This window comes from Mugil cephalus, chromosome 23 (assembly GCF_022458985.1).
Source record: "Mugil cephalus isolate CIBA_MC_2020 chromosome 23, CIBA_Mcephalus_1.1, whole genome shotgun sequence".
NCBI classification, from domain to species: domain Eukaryota; kingdom Metazoa; phylum Chordata; class Actinopteri; order Mugiliformes; family Mugilidae; genus Mugil; species Mugil cephalus.
Window position 1 is genome coordinate 3,785,810 of NC_061792.1, and position 21,340 is coordinate 3,807,149.

General features: G+C 42.7%; 1 protein-coding gene across 11 annotated transcripts in view; it reads right to left on the minus strand.

Moving 5' to 3' along the window:
• dmd (dystrophin) overlaps positions 1-21,340 on the minus strand; it is a 281,198-nt gene that overhangs the window by 50,388 nt on the left and 209,470 nt on the right. For all 11 annotated transcript variants that reach the window (XM_047576965.1, XM_047576970.1, XM_047576967.1 and 8 more), the window contains 16 exons: positions 17,097-17,272; positions 16,665-16,812; positions 16,155-16,277; positions 13,999-14,148; positions 13,735-13,833; positions 13,183-13,282; positions 12,905-13,074; positions 12,622-12,739; positions 12,282-12,493; positions 11,913-12,067; positions 11,298-11,487; positions 7,794-7,966; positions 7,544-7,700; positions 4,481-4,592; positions 1,510-1,778; positions 803-949 (listed from right to left, as the gene is read on the minus strand). In XM_047576965.1, coding sequence (XP_047432921.1) covers positions 803-949; positions 1,510-1,778; positions 4,481-4,592; positions 7,544-7,700; positions 7,794-7,966; positions 11,298-11,487; positions 11,913-12,067; positions 12,282-12,493; positions 12,622-12,739; positions 12,905-13,074; positions 13,183-13,282; positions 13,735-13,833; positions 13,999-14,148; positions 16,155-16,277; positions 16,665-16,812; positions 17,097-17,272 — 2,499 coding nt within the window. The remainder of the gene's footprint in view (positions 1-802; positions 950-1,509; positions 1,779-4,480; positions 4,593-7,543; positions 7,701-7,793; positions 7,967-11,297; positions 11,488-11,912; positions 12,068-12,281; positions 12,494-12,621; positions 12,740-12,904; positions 13,075-13,182; positions 13,283-13,734; positions 13,834-13,998; positions 14,149-16,154; positions 16,278-16,664; positions 16,813-17,096; positions 17,273-21,340) is intronic.

Below are 21,340 nucleotides of genomic sequence, written 5' to 3' on the forward strand. Positions count from 1 at the left end.
AGAGCGCACCGTGTCCCAGAGTTGGCTAATCAGCTTCGACGTGGAAGTGACTTGAATGTGCAGGTACACACACACACACACAAACACACACACACACATACCTGTCCAACAAAAGCCCACAAGCACTCACCTAAAATTCAAGCCACTAAAGCAGAAACTCACACACGGGATGCCAATATTCCTGGGCAAACACAACTCTGGCAACGAATTGCAAAATGAAAACTGGCTTTTCAAAAATCCTCAATTTCATCCAACTTCAAAACTTCAATTCCTCTCCAAGATTTCGTCTCACAATTTCGAATAAATGCAAATTTTCTTTTGGGTTAATGATGCTTTTAATTTTAAGAGGGTTCTAGACTTTGGAATATCTGGCAAGCTGGCCTAACACACAAACCAGATGTCACCAGCGTTGCCAGAACGAGCTGCTTCGTGGCCAATTTGAATTTCTACTAAAATTTGGGCTTGTGTTGGAGCATTTTGGCGGCTTCTCATCACTTTTTCAACCTGTTCTGAAGTGCATATACTATTACCAGGACAGTGTGCGAGTGTGGTTGCATGAGCAAACTGAATGTGCTTCGTTTGTGAAGGAAGACAACGTCTTTTGTAGTGTCATTAGTCTGTCTTCACATAACAAGAAGTGTTTGGTAAAACTGTATGCATTACCTCTTTTTTTCAAAAGATATGGAGAACTACGGCTTCACAGTGGCCAGACTGTTTGGCAACCAAACACCAGACTGAAGAGTTCAGACAGAACCAGGGCTCACCCACGCTCCACCGAAAAGCAAAGAACGAAAGTGTGCACCTGGAGCAGCTTCCAGCGGGTGTTGAGATCCTTGATGCGTTCCAGGTTGCTAGGTGACAGCTGGATATCCGGCGGACCGAAAGTGGACGCCAACTGGTTCATGAGCGTCACGTCGTCCTCAATTGGAGCGATCTCGTCTTGGAACTCCTGCGCCGTACACAAGAAGAAAATCACATGAAACCCGACCGAAAAAACTGGATAAACTTGATTTTTCACAAATTGATTCAAGCTTCAGATCAGTATTGACAGTGTGATGGATTTACATCATGCCATCCAAATATGAACTATCAGGCAGGCTTTATCAGTGTATATGTAACATTAATAGATGATAGATACAAAATGCATGATTTATTCTAATATCGATTGTGGTATTGTGGTACTGTGAAGTACTTGTAGAAGAGGTACTGTGCGTCAACGACTTTCCAATATGGGTTTTAAGGTACTATGCACAATGAATCATTGCAAAGTTACTTTTTTATGACTTGTTACATTTGTTCTAAAGAAATAAGACTGCTGCTGAGACCACCTGTAGTTTGCATTTCAACTTTCAAGTCAGTCAGCCCTGCCTTATTCATTTGCAGGCAATAGCCAGCATTTTAGAAGAAGGTGCAAAGATGGACGGACTGGATGTAGATCATATGTTGCTATCAGTTGTAAACAAGATATAAACCAGAACAGATAGTAAATACTGCTGAATTTGTTACTACCTTGACTCTTTCGATGTGCTCCGGCAGCGACTCGATCAGCAGGTCTCCCACCGGCTCCCACGCGTCCTTCACCATCTCCGCCTGCCTCAGCTGTCCGTCGAGCAGGTCCTCCGCCTCCTGGAGTTCCATCAGCCGGTCCAAAGCCAGCTCCAGCCGCTTCTGCCAGTTGGCGGAATCCGCGTTGAGCCGGTCCCACTTGCTCATCACGTCGTCCGCTTCCTTGCGCAAGACTCGCCCGACGTTCTGGGCACGTTCCTCCGGGCTGATATCTGAGGGAACCCGGAAAAGTGAGAAATGGTGACAGCAGAAACATAAAAAACAGGGCGGTGTGCTTACAGACTTTGATAAAATCTAAATGACCTTAGGTCTGTTAAGGTTCAGGTTGTGGTATATTCAAAAAACAAGCTGAAAGGGCAACTGGATTTGTTGGGTTTCTCGAAAACATTCCACCGCCTATCCAAGTGGCTTCTTCAGCAAGAAGCTCCACACTCAATGGATTTTGGAAAACCTCTCTCCACAGTTCAGATAGGATTTTGGAAAGGTGGTGAGCACCACCGATGTCACTATTAAAATCCCAGCTCCCCACAAGTCTTTTAGAACTGAAGGAGCTACTTACTGTGTCCGCATTTCTGTAGTCATCAATGGTCCCACTAGTCAACATTGGTCATTACACTGAATCTGGTATCTGCCATAGCCACCATCCCATGGTGTCTTGTAGCCACATTGGTGCTAGTCTCGTCCCGTCTCTGTTCGGCACGTCAATATGATACAAAGTATCTTGTGTAACCAGCTCAATATCCCAGGCGCCTGTTTCTAGCAGACGCCCACCCGTTTTAACTCTCTGAGTCAAAATGAAGGACCACAGGTCTCATGTGAAATGACTAAAATTGTTTAGTGATTTCACCTTAATCTAAAAGTCATGTCACGGAAATGCCAAACCTGAAGATGATAGAGAAGAAAACATCTTTTCTGGACCTTTAGACAAATTTAAAATTATAGGTTCGCATCCCCCCTGTGTCCCTGGCTGAGGTGCTTTGAACAAGCACTTCAACCCCAAATTGCTCCCCGAGGCTCTACATAAGTGGGAGCCCACTTACTTTTTATTTATAATGTGAAAATGTCAGCTGCTAAATGAGTGCCATTACATGGGAAACTGAGGTATTCCCACAATTTAATTTCCAATCAGAACTCCGAGGCCTTACAACTAAATTCTGTTTATTTTGACACTTTTTGTTCCCTGCTCCGACGATCTTGTCCACTGCATCAGCTCCTCTCGGTTGCGATTTCAGATGTGGCAATTTACCTTTTGAAAAGAGGCAAGCGGTAAGCTGCGACAACAAAGGCCTGCAGCCGAGAAACTGGCTCGCTCATATGTCAAACCACTCAAGCTCAGTTTCAGGAAAAGACGGCTAAATTTAAACCGAGCAAAATGTCATGCGCTCAAAAGCTCTGCGTCAGTTCTCGCTTTTTAGTCGTCCCCGACCGCTGCACAATCAAAGGTCAGATTGCCGTGACTTTCTAGGAGGATGCCGTTTCCCTTGGTGAGGCAGTGATGGCACCTAGGGATCACCCTGCTTTTCAGCAAGCACATTGGCGACCGAACAGGTTTGATGGGCCGTAGTTAAATTTCAGGTGTTTTCTGCAAGCCTGGTAACCAGGCTGCTGCCATGCTGCAGCAGGTGCTGCAAAAAATGTCTGTGTTGACTTCCCCACGTCGTTGTTACCAGGCTGCGATTAAGACCCATATTAGTAGGACTCAAATTGACTTTGTATTTCATGTATTATTTCAAACAGACAGGGTGGTAATGTTCTGCTATGGAAAAAAAAATGCCACTAATTAAAGTATTTTCTCTGTTGACGTTGATATTTGCTTTGATGTAAATGTGTCCTAGGCAAAAAAAAAAGCTACAAAAAAGGTTACACCAATCCTAGCCTTTGAAAGAATGATAAGGAGGTTCTATTAGCAGAACTGTCTGAACCGTAGGCTGTATAAAAAATGAATGCCATGACAATTCCTCATAAATTTATCAATATATAAATATGGTCAACACATTCCTACATCCTAGCTTTGCCCAAACTGATGCTAATTTCACAGGAATATGGCAGTGCCATCTTGCAAGTCTGTAGTGTACGGTTCAAGAGTGGCGCCACACAGTGCCAACTTATCGATTACCTGCCCACACATCTATTTATTTATTCCAACTCTCACAGTTCTATACATGGAGTGGTTGGCAAGGCTACTTGTAGTCATCATGATGTCACATCCTGTTTCTATAGCATCAGACAGTTAAAATGAAACTTCCTACCACTGGTCAAACTGATGCTAGTATCCAGGGGATACGGACAGCACCATGTTGTCCACCACATCTATTTATTCTTTTTTTCCCCTACTCTTGACAAAACCACCCTTGAAAAAAAAAATTTTGATTTGTACTTCAGTGTTTTAGTTTGGCCCAAGTCCCACCTCACTAATGGAGGGGGTGGAGCTTATGACCTACACTCCAGCCAGCCACCAGGGGGAGCTCTACTTGCTTTAGCTTTTAATTAGCTGTTCTGTTGTTCATCTTTATAGAGTCTATGGGCCAAACTAAAACAATAAAATAGACATCAAATAATTTTTTTCAAGAACGGTTTCTGACATTCTAGGTAGTTAATATAAATTAACTAAATTTAACTAACTAAATTAAAAAAAATTATGATGCGAGTGTCCGTTTTTTGGATGAGTTTGGTTGTTAGTCATCTGACGTTACAAAAACAGGATGTGACATCATGATGATTGACAGTTGCCATTGACAAAATGTTCAGTGACATGGTCCCGTAGGACCTCGAGAGTAGGGGAAAAAAATAATAAGAACCATGGCCCCACCCGTATCCCCTGGATACTAGAGTCAGTTTGACCAATGAGAGTTAGTGAAGACCATTTTTCTACAGTCTATGGTCTGAATTGAACGATACAGGAAATGCGTGTTACCTCTCTGCTCAGGTGACGGCACATCCCGGGGCAGTTCGGAAAGAAAGACTCCGACATCATTCAGAGCCTTGGTGACAGCCGGCTCCTTGGCTCTCAAGTCTCTCCTGAAGCCCTGTGAAAGCACACACACTTATTTTCACTCATCGTCTTAAAGAACCGCGACCCAAAGGGCTTAGCAAACCCTATACGAATAATAACTTTGATCTGCTTGGAACGGGTCTCACACTGGTACACAGTGTGCTTACGCTGATTATATTTATAGATTTTTTTAGTCTCTCTGATGCCCGATTGATGTTTCCTTGTGATCCCTCCACGGCCTGACTACGTGGTGAGTAATGCTGTTACATCTGTAACATCATCACATGCAATACTTTATATTAATTTTTTTTTTTAAAAAAAAACATGGTATCAAGCAGAATGTTGAATTTCAGAAAGTGTATTTTCCTGCAGTGATGAAAGACTTCAAGTCATTTATGTCCTCTCCTAATTTATACTTCTGATTCTCTATAGTTTAGAAAGAAAATATTGCCCATTTGCCTACTTCACACTTATCCATTGCTATTTTGTTGCATATGATTGGCGTTTGTTATATCTTATTACAACACTGCATGCACACAAATTTTTATTTAAAATAATATTTAAACTCTTTTATGTTTATAGGTATAGATTTTTTCTATACCCTTTCCTCCTTGCGAACGTCTCTCCATATTCTACTTTCCCTGGGTGTGAAGGCTTACATACGTAAGCCCATAAATGCTCAACACGTACATGTATTACATAACATGTACTCACAACTGTAGCGTACTGAATGAAAATGAGCTGCATTCATTCTGAAGGACATATAAATGACTCCTTCCCTTGAACACATAATAATATATATATATACAATGTTGAGTTATATATATATATATATATATATATATATTAGGACTCTGAAATCATGGATATTTCTGTTACCGCATGAGGAGTATTTTATATTTTTCGATTTGAATACATGATTTATTCCATGAAATTGAATTGAAACTTGTTGGTCCTTTCTATAGCACGGTCCTAATCTTTAACACCGTATGTTTTAAAGATGACCGGCTGAGGTTGGTTTTGGTAAGGCCTTCTCTACACAAAGTTCAAAATAACCGAGAGAGACACTGATTCAGCTGTGTTTTCATTCAGTTGAATTGTAGCTTGTTTCAAAATACGTACCATCCCCCCAAAAATCCACGCAGATTAACAGCACCACATCCTCTAAAACGATCATTCAGTTGAATTACCATGTTCCTGACGCTGTTTTAACACAAACTGAACATTAGTACAGTCATGAAGCTAAGATTTAGCGCAGAAGTGTTATATTTGAATGTATTAGTTTTCACTTGTGTACCTAATGAACTGGCAAGTAAGTGGATATAATTTTAGTGAGGATTAAATTCAGCAATAATTCATCAGTTCAGCATAACACAATATAAATTAAACAGTACAGATGTTGTTTTTTGATACCAGCAACAACTAATCACTTCTTTTTATAATTCAAATATTGCTAATAGTTTTTGTTACACTGAATTATTCACTACAACACTTAATTCGTTTTAATACCAATACAAATGCAGTTACTAATCAAATGAAATATTATGACATTTTTGGCATTACTGTGTATTTTCTTTTATGGATTTTATTTTTTTGAAAGTTGGTCTGGAGTTTCTACGTTGGGATTTATGCAGTGTTGGACGGAATTTTTTTCCTCAGTTTCAACTGAAATAAGGTCCATAATGAAATCCCAGTGTTTTATTTTGTAATCTGTTGCCTCTTTGTCTTATATTTCCTCTGTGATGATTTATTCTTACAAATGTTCAAATGGAGCTGGGGGGCTTATAGCTACGGTACGGAAGTCACGCATTCAACATTGAACTTCAACCGTACAACATCGCGAATACTGCAACAGAGGGCTGTTTATAGGGAGTTTACTGTGAACCTGGTAAACATTTAAAGGTAGCATTAGCCTGCGCTCTAGTCCCTTATTAGTGTCTCGGGTCTCTTGTTATCCCATCAACCCTTTGTCTAAATATAGGGTATACATCCCTATCTTCCCTGGCTGTTCACTACGCTGGATTTCCATTTTTGCAACTTGTTAAGTGCTTGTAGCTTTGTTGTACTTTGCTCCCAGCTTGGCTTTGCTGAAAATAGCGTAGGATTGTAGCATTTTTGCCTGCCCTTCTCTTTTAGCCTGTGTCGCCACCAACCTTGCATTTTAGGCCCTCCCCGTTTTTTTCTTCTTTCTTTTTTTTTTTTAACTGAATCCATTATTCAGTCTAAAGTAAATGATTTCAGGGCTTCTTCCTCCCCTCCTTAGATAAAAGCAGAAAGCAGACATCTGTGGCACTGTGACAAAAAATAAAAACCTTCAAAGAGTCAACCCTCTGCCGGAAAGGAGGTCAAAAGTAATGCTTTGACGTTTCCACACCCCTAAGTAACACTTGCAAGAAATCACAGATGGGGTACATTTAAATGCACCGTGTTAAGAAATACTGACTCTGCAGTGTATTTTTGTGTAGTTTTAGCATCACATTTAAGGGATGAGTCTGCCTCAAACAGCAATAGCCGTTATTATGAACACTAGCTCCAATTACAGTTTTTCGCAAAATAAAAGTGATATTTCTAAAATTTTGATAAAGTACCACTGTACTTTGTACGCGTTTCCATCGTAAAGAATCGTCTCGCGATATCCCATAATGCTCTTAAATTCTCATCATGTGAGACTTTACTTTGAGGAAGCTGGACTTCAAATGAACTGGTCACCTGACCCATGTTTATATCGATCAATCTGAAAAACCACCTCATGAGAGTGTAAAAACGTTTTAGCGATATTTCTTTACCAGTTTTGTTATTGCGATATTTAGATTTTGTGCATTTCTAGGGGTAGAGGAAACGCAACAACTGGTACTGAATACCAAATTCTTCTTGCTAGTTTTCTACGATAAAGTGCCATCAGTGAAGGGATGGGAAATGTTTGCAGTTTGCGATTCTACGATTGGCAGGACTCAAACTCTGCACAGTCAAATAAGTGCCATCTACCCGGTGTGTGTCCAACTGGGTCTGCACAGCGGGGACATCGCCCCCTACAGGCGGCTCCTTCTCCAGCTGTTGACTCTTCAGCCTGAGCCAGTTCAGCAGCTCTTGGAGCGACATGTGGAGCCTCTTCCAGGGGCTCATCTCCGAGTCCAGTTGAGCCCTTAAAACACATAAAGGCGTACTTCTTTTTTCTCTGTGGTTATTCAGAAAAAAAAAAGGAGAGCACATCCCATAGGAAACAGCTTTCCCTCACCTCATGCTCAGGGTCTTGTTGCGCAGGTCATTCCAGCGCTGGCTCATGTTATCCAGGCGTCTCTGGAGCAGAGTGCCGTCCTCCGAGTCCCCCAGCGAGGTCAGAATCCTCTGGCCGTTCTCGTCCAGGGAATGATACAACTCGGTGTGGTTGTCAATTTCGGCTTGGAGATCCTGGTTACACACAGCCCGCCGAAAACAGTAAATAGCACACAAGCATTCTCCTCTGTACTTCCAGACATTTTTTAAGAAATTGAAGTATGAAGTACGTAAAATGAAACCATCCTCGAAAAACAATGCTTTTGACATGTACTTTAATATTTTAGTTTGGTTCAAGTCTTATCCGCTAACATAGAAGGGGGTGGAGAGAGACCCCTTCACAGTTTGTAAACAGTGTGACAGATTTTGAGGGGCGGGTCTTAACTGTAAGAAAAACATCTCACTAACACTGTAAACTGTAGTTAGCGTATTTCAACAGACTGTTTTGGCAAGAACGGACGCGGAAAATATTTTAGAGAATCAAATTATCAATACAAATACACTCACCCAAATGGAAACACTGTGGAGGGTAACATAGGAAATGCAGCGTCTGCTTGAACACCCCTGAAACACGCAACTAACGTTGTGTTACCCCGCGGTTAGCATTAGCATTAACGTGTAACAAGAATACCCCAAATAATGATGTAATTTCAGATTTAGCCTAACCCATAACGTTATCCTGGCTGAAACTGAGCATGTGTTTTTGATTTTTTGGACGACATTTTCATGGTTGAAAGTGACAGTGTTCGCCTCCAGCTTCCCTCTGTTTTGCCTCCAGCTAACATAGTGACGTGACAGTGACGTAGGCCATAAAGGGGTCTATATTGCAGCTAGACACAAAGGGGAGCTCTACTTGCTTCAGGTTCACTTTTAATGATCTGGCATGAGTCTTTATCTTTATTCGCAGACGATACTTACAACGTGTAGGTGAAGACAAAATCAATCGATCTAAGATTTATTTAAAGGATTCTACCTCCTGACATTTCTGGTTTTAAACACCCCTACAAGTGCAACTCTATGTGGACTTTTTAACTTTTTATGTTGTTACTCTAATCTTCTTATACAATGAATTAACAGTGCTGTTATTGTTCTTCTATTACAAATGTATGCAGCAGCCATTTAAAAAAAAAATAAATAAATCTTTTGTATAATATCATAGTGGTTTTGTTTCCCCTTTATGTCAAAGTTTATTAAAGCAAAGAATAGCGTCCTTATGGGCATACATTCTGTCAAAAAACTCCCATCAACTTTTAAGAGAAATGAAATGAAAATGAAATTTTATACCCAGAGGGGGAAAAAAATATGTCTAAATTTTTCACCAAATGCGACACAGACAAGAATAGAAGACGCTTGAGACTTCTCCCCCAATCTAAATGCTCTCGGATCCCCGCATCAACCTTAGCTTTGAACACCCTGCGACCCTAAACTTCAACTTTGATGTCTGCATTTTAAATGAATGGTTCTGCCTTATCAAAGAGCGAACGCTTTCACACTTCGGCTGACCTCAAAAGCCTCACGGGGCGACAGATCAGTCCACGCCGAAACTTAGTAAGTATAAGTAAGTAAGTATAATTTAGTTTATACGGAAAGTATAGACAGGATTTAAATACAATACCAATCGGCATTCTGCACGTATTACAATATCACAGCTCCAGGTGCTAAACTGGCCCAGACTTGCCGCCCAGTTATCAATATTGAATGCACTGTGAACTAAAAAATATGGCAAAAAAAGGTCAAACTGCAGCTGAAATCCTATATCACGGAACAACAGGAAGACTTTTTGCTTTCCAAAAAGCAGCAGTTGGTCCCCAAACACTTGCAGAGTGATGCAACGCAGTGGTAAACATACACCCCTGTTCCAACATAAGTTGAAATGTGTTGTTGTCGTAGTTCAGAATAAGAGACATACATTCCTTATGACTCTACTTGACCGATGCTCTGTAAGTTCCCAATTATGTTGTGAGTTCTAGATTAATAGTGCTTGATTTTCATTCCCGACCTGAACGTGGTAGACCTTCCTGCGCAGCATCTTCACAACTTTATCCCGGAATTCTCAAAACTAGACGTCAAAGGGAAGAAGAAGTAGAACCATCGTCTTCTCCTCTATTCCTCCGGAGTGGGCGCGCGAGAATGTCTAAATGCGCGTGCGATGCGTGAGAGAGATTTGCACATGAAGAGGAAGGGAAAGGCAGCGAGAGCCATAGAGGAACGGAGGGAGAGTCGCACAAAAAAGAAAAAAAGAAAAGAAGAAGAAAAGAAAAACTGGAGACAGAGTTTGAAGAGCGGGAGCTAGAAACACAGAGGGGGTGAGGAAGAGATAGAGGGGGACGGGGAGAGAGGCGGAGAGGACTTGAAAGGGTTTGTAAAACGATGAGTGCGCTCATTTTCCAATTAAGCCTTATCTGCGCGCGGTGTCGCAGCCCGAGAAAGAAGAGGGATGTGTGCTGTGTGGATGCTACACTGCGTCGCCGGACGCCATTATAATTAGACACAGAAGACTATCTCAGCGCTGCACACAGTGCTGCTGTTGTGTTGAGACACTTCTGCATGTGTGCGCGCCCAAGTAAAGAGGGAGCACAGGCATGAATGTGTCACGATGTGTGTCGAAAAAGATGGATTTACAAAACACGGCATGTGTGTGTGCGCGCTGCTGTGCACAGACGGTTCCACCAAATAGTGTGCGTGGGCGCGGGGTGGAGGCCGACGGTCAGAATATGTTCTCTTGCAGAACAGTGCCTTCTCTTCAGCACCCCCGGCGAAGTGGCGGGGAGGGGGAAATATGCGTTTGTCTGCTAAGCGGGCACGGACGAATGAAATCTCCCCGTGCCGCCGTGTCAGCATTCCTGTCATACCAGCGGAGGCGGAGAGCCGCGTAAGAGCGTCCTGAACCGAGGCGAAGACTGGAAATGCACCGGCCATCTGGCAGAATCTACCTGACACGAACAGTTAGCATAATTAGTTGCAATGCTAATTAGACGGCGTGGGCAGAAGACAAAAAAGTTTGAGCTTCTGGAGGTGTTCTTCAAATTGCTTCTTCTTCTGTTGCAACTAAATAGATTGCTACATATCAGTACTCAGCTCAAGCTTTATTTATATATCTTTAAGATGACAGCAGTCGACCAAGGTGCATGTTACTCAAACCCAATAATCTTACCTATGGAACTTTAATTATGGAACCATTTGAGTCACTACAGAAGCTCACACCATCTTCTCTCAGAAAACTGGATTAGAATTTCCAGGATATGTCTATTAATCTTTTAAACATTGCACAGAGGATGGGAAGATGTTTCAGTGAAAACATTCGCTCAAAGATAAATGACAATGAAAATCAATATTGTAAATAACCATGTCACTCTCTTACATGCGACCTTAAAATCCCCCACAAATGCTGTGCAAAGTCTGGGGAACAAGAGTATAAAACTGAAAGAGGAAGAGCTGGATAAATGTGTGTGTGTGTTTGCCCTACCTTCCACTGTGCCAGCAGGTTCCTGGCTGCCTCGGGCTGCTCCTGCAGTCTTTCCTTGTTGGTGGCATCTATTAAAACATTGCAGGTCGTCTCGGCCTCCGTCAGCCAATTGAGGAACTTTTCCAGGTCGAGGTAGAACTGCTGCAGCAGCTTCAGAGCGGCCTCCAGAGCTACCTCCCTGTCAGACACCCTGGAGAGAGACACGGCGAGACATGTGTTACCGAGGTAAAGAGGCTGACATCTGGCCGGTGAACAAATACCATGGTGGGGTTGAGAATTGTTTTTAAGGTTAAATTCCATTCAATATATTCACACTTTTTCTTTTGTTACTTAATTGCTTAAAGGCAAACACCAACAATGGCACAAAAAAGAATGTTGTGGTGACCACAATGTCTAAAACAACTGCTGTGTATGGGATTAAATCAGTACACGGCTGTACAAGGTGCTATTGATTGACTTGGCTTCGTTTAGGGTTAGGGTTAGGGTTAGGGCAGCATTCAGCAGAAGCTTGGGTAAGATGTAATGCACTTTATGTACACACAATTATCTGGGAACACAGATGCTTCCAATTAGCAGGGTATTACTCAAATAATGTTTATATATAAGGCCGGTTACCGTTGTTTGATGTGTGTCCAGGTGGCCACCATATTGTCGTTGACGTGGTGGACCTTGTGCGTGTCATCGTTAGAATAGAGCGTCAGAAGCTTGTTGGCTAGCGCGTTGGCTTCGTCCACCTGTCCCTGTGACTGCTGCAGCTCCTTCAGAAAGAGCTGAAGAGGCAGGCAATGGGATATTTGGTGATTAACACAAATTATCACAATGAGTCACACTGACATTTAAAAGTTTGGACATAGCCCCGATGAATAATATGCCATTTGAGGCAACGTCTGAGTTATTTCAAAGCTATTCAAATGTATATTTGAGAATGATGAGACTGGGATTTTACAAACATCCATGTATTTAGTCACTGGGTCTCCAGCCCACCTTCAGCTCGGCGTTTTGTCTCTTGAGGCCGTCCGCTGTGTATGTGATCTCCTGCCACGACTCCAGCCTCTCACTGGCCCGCTTGATGACTTGATCCGCCCCGTTCTTGGCGTTCAACCAGTCGGTAGAGTCCTGCGCCATGTTGTGGAGCTGCTTCATCCTGTCGGAGAGTTTGGTCTGAGAGTCTTCCCAGTGGGTCTGAAGCCTGTCCACTACGATGAAATAAAAGGAGAACACTTTAGAAAAGTCTAATAGCTCATACCGTATCTAAATCTAGTAAATTCTTTGCTTATCAGTTGAGTAGATCTTTTGATGATGCAGCGATGTTTGCGCAACTTACTGCGTTCAGTGATGGCATTGCGGGTCTCCTGGTTGCTGGTTTTGTTTTTAAGGTTCTGGGCTGCTGTGACCTGTTTCTCTAGGAAGGGGCGCCGCTGGTCCAGCTCCTGCAGACATGCCTGAAAACACAAAATCAATGCAACATATGACAAATTTGATGGTCCATGCAGCAAGCCCAGATAATCAGTTTCCGACAGAGCAGACCAATCCAGACCAATTCTCTGCCACTAAAAGAATATGTGGGCGGACCTTCTATAACTCAGGATTTACTCATATTTTCATACCTTGAGATGGTTGATGTTGTCGTCGATGTCCTCCAGATCTGCCACCACCACTCGCTTGTTCTGCACCATGTTATCCAGCATGGTCAGCCAATCAGTGAGCTCGGCCCAGGACTTGTTGAACTGAGCCACCGCTGTGGACTCAGGCATGGAGCTTCCTGTCAGGCTTTCATCTAGTACACATACACACACATTGTTTAGACATTTATACAGTTCCATGACTAAAAGTCCTGCGCCGAAAATGATGATTTTGCCAGATTTCAAATCAAAGAAAGTCTTACTGGCTTTTTTGGCCACTAGCAGAGCTGCCATCCTCTCCTTATGCTGCTGCAACAGCTCCAAGATCACCGTCCAGTCTTCCCTCAGCTTGCAGTATTTCACCTGCCGACCAAACACGCGAGCCCACAAAATCAGCTATTGTTGATGACACCGAGTTCTCAGCTAATCTTGTAGAAACGCGGCCGGCGGATTTCATGTTGCGAGCCGAGGTGGAGAAAGCTCAGTGGAACTTTTTCCAAGTCTAACATGATTGTGCGCCTTTGATCTTCGAGAAGTAATGTTCTCTGACACACGTTAAGAAGTATGTTTGAAGCGGAGTCAGTAGCGAGATGAAAGAGGGAAGTGTTATTTATTTTATTCTCCGAGGGAATCCGGCAGGAGAGCACATTTAACACAGAAAACGTCTTCTTGGTAATTGCTCTTCAGCGTCACAAAGGCAATGTTTCGGCAGATAACAAAAGATTAATTTGGATTCGGTGTGTGTGTAATGATCAGAATATAGGCCACATTACTGATTGATGTTAGTTATTTTTAGTCGGGTTTGATTTCCTCACCTTGTCCATTTGGCCAGGTGGAGTTTCTTTATACAGCTGACTGGCTTGCTCCAAAACCGACTCCACCTCGGGCCTCTTGGCTTCCACTTCCTCGATTAGCTGGCAAAGTAACCGTAGACACAGCACTGTTTGAATGCTTGTATCCAAAATTATATGTATGGCAAACAGGCACAATGTGTAAAACCCTTGAATATTAATTTCAGCCAGTCTGAGATGAATTATTAAGGTATATCCAGTGTATAGAAAAAGCTTTTTGAGCCCTACCCTTGGTGGTGGCTCCTTGGGGCCGTGCTCTAGATTGGCTCTGGTGCTGGATGCCCAGGCTGACAGGTCATTCACCTTACCCTGAAGCATCTCCAACTCCTTTAGCAGACCTTCAATTTCCAGCTGACGCTCAGGCAGAGCCCTGGACACCTAAAGGAAACACAGGTAAACTATTTAAAAGAGCATACGTGGCATTTTGATGGAATTTATTTCTCTTGTGGATTGTAGGGGGGGGTTTAATATTACTTGCCCTAGTCAGCGATTTTAATCCAGTCTAGAATGTACATTAATATATGTTCAAACCTCCCAAGTAATTATTACAGCCGATGTAACATCCTAGCCATTTAAAGTCAATTTGGATGATTGCCACCTCTATTGAACCATAAGAGCTGACAAAATCAAGGACTACAAATTTATGCCAAAATGCCAATTTGCCAAACACAAGAAGGCAAATACATTGTGTCCCACAAAAGCAAATACCCTTAGTTTATCACAGAGGCTAACCCTGTGAAAGCATTCATACCTGTGCACCAGCATGTCAGCATTGTTCTGTAATTACGCCACTAAAATCCTAGGCAGTGACAAGTCAGCTGTGCTTGTGTTTCACTCTGTATTTTACGCAACTGTGAGTGGGTTCTGACCGACTCATGCTGGAGATGAAATTAATAAATGCAGTAGCTCAACAGCTACTTTCACCGAAATCACTGCAGAACACAACGCAGAGAACACATCTGAGTAGACGATGTGTTCTCCCTGAACAAGGGAAAAGGTTCTGTGCTTCTAGCTGCTGAGGCATGTGAACAAGGACTGTGTTACAACAGCGTATACTTAGATTTCTGGGGATGTGTACGTCAGGCTACGGTATAAGGAATGGCATAGGCTAGGGCACAGGCTAAGTCATAGGCCTAGGCCCTAGGACTGTATGTGTGCGCCTATATCTATGCTAAGACATAGACTAGGGCATAGACCAACGCACAGGCTAACGCATAGGCTACGACGTAGGCTACACATAGTTTGGTGCACAGATATTAATGTTCTCACAGGCTTAGCTTCCAGGACACACCAACACAAATTGTGGGGACACAATGTATTTGCTTTCTTGTGTTTGACAAATTGGCATTTCGGTGTAAACTTGGAACCTTTTCCCTTGATTTTGTCGGCTCTTATTGTTCAATAGAGGTGGCATACATCGAAACTGACTTTAACTTGCTAGGGCATGACATCAGCTTGAATAATTACTAGGCTGGGGCACAGGTCTTCAACAGGGGGTCCGCAACCCCTAGGGGGTCCACGGAGGTACTGCAGAGGGGTCGCAAAATCCTTGGTTGATTAGACATTTTATAAATTGTTTTGAATTTTCCCCCACAAATTTTAATTTCTTTAAATACACATTAACATGAATCCAACATATGTTAGCGAGGGGATAAGGGATAGCTCACTATTGCATGCAAAATTATGGTAATAATAATGTATGTTTATAAATAGCGCTACGTCGAGTTAAATATAGAACACATAATAGGTAGGGGGTCCCTACTTAATCTCTCCATCAGTTTGGGGGTCCATGGCCTGAAAAACATTGAAGACCCCTAGGGTCCCCTAGGCATAGGTTGAGGCATGGGCTAAGGCATAGGCTAGGACATAGGCTAAGGCATAATCAAAGGCATAGCCAGGCAAAAGCATTGGCTAGAACATAGGCTACAGCATAGCATTTTCACTGTACCTGTGGCGTAGAAGTGACGCGTGACTATAAATTAAACATGAACCATAACAATCAGCATGTTATTGATTTTCGATACATGATCAGTTAGCTGCTTGGGGTTCAAACTGAGCTTTGTTTGCAGAAATGGCTGTCATGACATTTTAGGCTGAGCTTCCAATTACGTGAGCACACTGCATGTTTAGGTGGCCACATTATTAGCATGACTCTATATGGTGTTTATTACAGGATGCACAGCTACAGCTAAGTTTTGAGTTTAATTAGCAGTGATACCAAGGAATTGTATCTGCCACCTCCAGACATGCGGCTTTCGCTTGCAATGGACACAGTATATAATTCATCAGATTACAATAGAGCACTGAAAAAATGGTTTGTGCTCAGAAGTAGCTAGACTCTCAAGCTCGATGGCGTTTCCAAATGCAGTTTCCAGCGCACTGACCTGAGACCAGCGAGCGTTGATGATCCTGATGTCTTTCTGCTTGTCACCAGGTGTTATCTGTTTGTGCCTGGAGTTCAGATCTTCAACTGCTGCCTTCTTGCCGGGAAGCTCCTCAACATGTGCCTGACGCACAAAACACACACACACAAACAGACGGGCTGGATTTCATTTTGCCGCAGCTCAATACACAATCTCTTTTTGAATCAAATTATGCAAGGTCACACAAACGCGCGCACAAAACACACACAAACAGCTTCCAAGGTTAGATTTCACAATAAAGTACGAGGCCGTCTCAGTGGAAACCATATATCTTTACAATTAAATTAAACAAAGCAACACACACATAAGAACATGCAAATGTCTTTTTAAGCTTATTAAAAATGTAATAAGGAACTGGATCTCATTTAAACTACGATTGAAATTAAATGAAATTACACAGATCGGCGCACACCTACACATGTACAAATTTCATCAGCTCATAATAACGGCTTCTGAGTGTCTTGATGGTACCTGGACTTTGGTTAACGTGGCTCTGATGTGCTGTGGCTCTGCAGGTTGCAGAGGGATGGCGAGGACACCCTCCGCCCTTTCCAGCCAGCCCAGCATCGAGCCCATGTCTTCCTGCAGCTCGGCAGCCGCCGTATGTGCCTCCGTGGATCTGCAGGACGAGAATGTACAAAAAAGGCCTAAGAGAAGAGTTTCATGTTGCATGCATAAGTCCATCTGCAGCCATCAGCTAATATTACATTCTGAGGACTGTGGATTGATGCTCTTCTACACCACCTGCTCAAATCCTGATTATTCTAAAGGCACCCTGAGGAGTTTTTCTCCACTAGTTGTGCTGTTGAACAATATTTTCAAATGTAAAACTGACGAATTTCATGCATTCGTTCAACATTTCACAGCCAGACGGACATGAAACCATTTGTCTGCACACCACACCTCCTCTTGCGTTCGCCAAGCTGTTCGCAGACGCCGGTCCAGCGAGTGTTAAGCAGTTTGAGCTGCGCTCGGAGTTGCGAGGCATCGTCCGGTGTGCTCAACTGGCTGATGTCCTCCCCTGCGGAGTTCACTCTGCCCAGCAACGCTTCCTGGACGGGTATGGCCTCGGTCAGATCCTGCAGGAACACAAACCCAACGGGTGGCTGATTAGTTTTTTTTAGTCGGTGGCTGTGTGGAACCAAGGATGGATAACCATGATGTGACCTGCAGAGGTAGTAAAACGTGGCAAGTTGAAACTTGGTTTAAGATTTAAGGTGAAGTCAGGGTGAGGTGAAGGATTCAGGATGGAATGGGATTCATTGCCTTTCACACAACAGAACAACAATGCCCTTAAATACTCTAAAATCCCATCAGTGCAGGAGTTAACACTAACATTTACTGTATACCAATACTTTATTTTTTAAATCTGCATTTCATAGTCTTAAAAATCTATCCATTGATTAATCCATCCATCTATCCATGCATATCTGCTTAACAAAGGAAGTGGCCAACTAGAGAGTACCGGTTTTGCTTGTGGATGTCACTTGCTAAGTGAGAGCATTAGCTAATTGTGACCATTTGCTTATGGTTCACTTTTTGGCCATACATTTAGCATAAAAAACATGTGCAACCCAGGAATTCCTTTATTAGGGAGGTGTTACACCCCTCTGCACCCCCACCTTGCTTGATTTTCCTAGCCAGCCTCAGGAGGAAGAAGGTGTGGAAAAAAGGCATGGCTTGGAGAAGCCCCAAGAAGTCACCACTCCTTGGGCCTGCTCAGACCTTGCATTAAGTTCCAATCTGGGCAAATACTTAAAAGACAGGTGTGAACAACCCCGATAAGGATGTGTGTCCGGATGTGTCCGCAATACTTATGTGAACGCAATGCATCCTGACGCCATATTAAAGACCACCCACACTGTTCTTGGTTCTGGAACAGTGGTAGAGCTCGGATCTTAATATGAGGTCTTTACAGACTCACCAGTGACCCAAAGTATGTAGTCCATCTTTGCCTCATGATGGTGCTACTGATACTAAACAGCCACAATAATAAAGAGCTTATTGTCACAGTAACAGCAACTCTATTACTTTAAATGCACGAGTTGTTCTCAAGTACTAATTTCCAGATTGAAAAGCATACAAATATTAATGATCAAATGACTTATGCGCTCGGGGTAAGTAGGGAAATAATTATCCGTGTATGCAAGCGGGCGCAACGTTCGGCCCTGACAGCTTGGGATTCGAGGTACCAGATGGTCCTCCGTCTCTGGCCACACATGCAGGCTGGCTCTTGAGTGGCACTTGGACGCCGCGTACCTGTCCGTTCAGGTGGACACGGAGAGCTGATCAGAGCAGCCCTAAAGTGGACCAAGCGCGTCTGATGACGCAAGCGCGCACACACACACACACACACACACACACACACACACATAGCCGCGTTGGAACACATACAATACTGGCATGTACCGCAGAGGGGATCAGTTTAACAGATTGTATCAGCAACTTAAAGTAAAAGTCAACTATGAAACAGACCTTGGTGTTTTTATTTTACACTCAGATTGATTTGCTTTCAGTAGCCCCTTCTGTGGCAGCTTTTGAGGTTGATGTAATGTTAAAATGTCAAATCTGATGATATAATATTGTTACGTAAGGCTCTGTTTGGACCGGGTCGGAGGCACTGTCAGACCCTCATTGCCTTTTCATCTTGACAATTGCCATCTGTGTGCCCTCGTATGCCTGTGCCACCGGCTTCAGACGGAGCAAGGACACAAGCGACTTGCACATATGAAGTTAATACCACGTTGTTGTTCATTTTATTGCGATTTAATATTACATTTTGTGTCCTTCACTACAGGATCGCATTGTGTGGTTGCCTCACACTGCGTCTTGATCCTTGATTCTCCTGGCACCGTGAGCAGATGAACAGCGGCACGTTGGGTTAATTGTAAATAGCAAAAGTTAGCATGCTAATATGCTAAGCTAGGATAAATATGGTTTTTAGCAATGTGTTAGCATTGTCGTGGTGATATTTTTAGCATGCTGACAATTAGCATTTTCTATGAAGTAGTACTTTTTCAAACTGACTAAAATGAGTAATATGTTATTTAAGCAATATTAAATAACATCGGAGCAAGCGCCTCCGTCCTGACCGCATCACCATCGCACTGAAATGACGTTGAAGCACAGCCTCTTGGATAATATTCCGGTTATACAACAATTACCAACAAAATAAAACGTATAATTAAATATATATTCATGTTGATGGACATTTTGCTCTCAAAAGTTTTTTGCGAGTGTGCTTCCTGTTTGCATGGAAATAAATGGGGTCTGACTAATAACTGGAACACAATCAGTCACGTCTTCTGACGTGACTGATTGTCTGATTGACAGATTGCCTGATGTGTAATGGAACCTAGTTCACCACTACAGCAAATAATCCGACCCTTAGTAACGACCTAGCAACAGAATTGATTTATTCTCATCCTCCTCCGACCATTCGTTGAAACTGAGACCACAAAATAAATCGAAATTAATGACAAACCATTTCCTGGTCCATCTCTCACAGTTACAGTGTTGCCATGGAGATGGATACAATGTTGCCACAGACTTGGCGGAGCAATATTTTTAGTGATGAGTTAGCCGTGCTGTAATGCTGATTTAAGCATATTCTAAATGTTTTATTGACCAATAAGATTGCTTGGTCGGAACTACTCGTCGTATAACTAATATTAACTACATAAAAGAGCACATCTTGGCAATCTATACACCATCTTTTATACAAATTTGAAGAGGAACAAATGGTAAAACCTATTCCATAAACTCCATATTCCATTAACTTTTGCAAGATCTCTAAATATCTAAAACCTGTTGAGTTAAACAAGCGTGCCCTAATAATGTGGACTTTCTGAAACAGAGAAGCAGATGAAATGTTTGACTCTGATCAGGTTTCATTCTTAATAAGACGTTCCCAAAGAACCAAAAGTTTGCGGAGAATATATGAAAAGGTAAGGACAAACAAAACTGTAATAAAAAGGAGAGAGTGTGCAGTACCTAACCCAATCAATTCGTTCTCTGCAAGAATCTGGCAGATGGCACTTGAAGCATCTCGACAATTTTAGATAAATCCTTTTCAGTTAGAAGGTGCTCTACATTGTTATGTACAATGGTGCGTTTGCCATACATAGACACACACATACCATGTGCAGTCTTGTGCAGAGATTTTGGCTAACGAGGAGTGGTGCAAAACGGCGTTAAAGAATTTATTTTAGGACAAAAGCACCCAACGGCTTTTTGCATGCTCCCAAGGGTTCTTGCAGGCTGACCTAATCACACTGCATATTCATCAGGAGAATATCCTGTGCTCACACATCTCACTTAAGAGGATAGTGTGATATTTGATAACAGACTGACAACAAAAGTGGCATTTTAAATGTGCTGCTAAGGGTGTGCAGAGATGTTTTAAATCATTCAGGGTAACTCTACTTGAGTTTTTGCTCTTACATAGAGTAGAGAACTTTTTTTTTTTTTTTTTGGTTACGTCAGTCAACTGTACATGTCATATATTGTGGCCTAAAATGATGTGCATGCCAGTTTGTGCCATAACGTGCTGTTAAGATTGGTGTGTTCACACTAGGCGTGAGAAAGCAACAAGCTACAACACATTTTCAATGGAAGGGTCAACTTTCAATGTGCATTTGCTTCACCCATTGATATTTCATGTCTATGCCCGTTCTGAACCACCCCAATGGATTGTCACACTACGAGCGACAAAAGCTACGACTCGGCCAGTGATAGCAGCAACACTGTCGTCGAGTCGCCATAGGGTTTGGAATTGGCTGTATGTACACCATACCAATGAGTGAGGCAAATGCATATGATTGGTTGGGCAAAAATATCAACTTTCATGAGATGTGAGCGTCTCACCTAACACGTAGCATCAAGTGGTGGACAGCTACATTCGTCATGTTACGTCAGGTGCTACTTCATGTTAATGTGACTCACGTAGGCATAACCTTATGACCACCCTCCTAATATTCCGTAGGTCTCCCTTGTGCCTCCTAAACAGTTGTGGCTCATCAAAGAATGGACATGGGCTTTCTGGGGGTCTCTTGTGGTGTCTGGCAACACAATGTTATTAGTGTGGGCTTTTGGGTTCTATGGGTTGAGGGGAGGGGCTCTGTGGATCATCCAAAAGACACTTATTC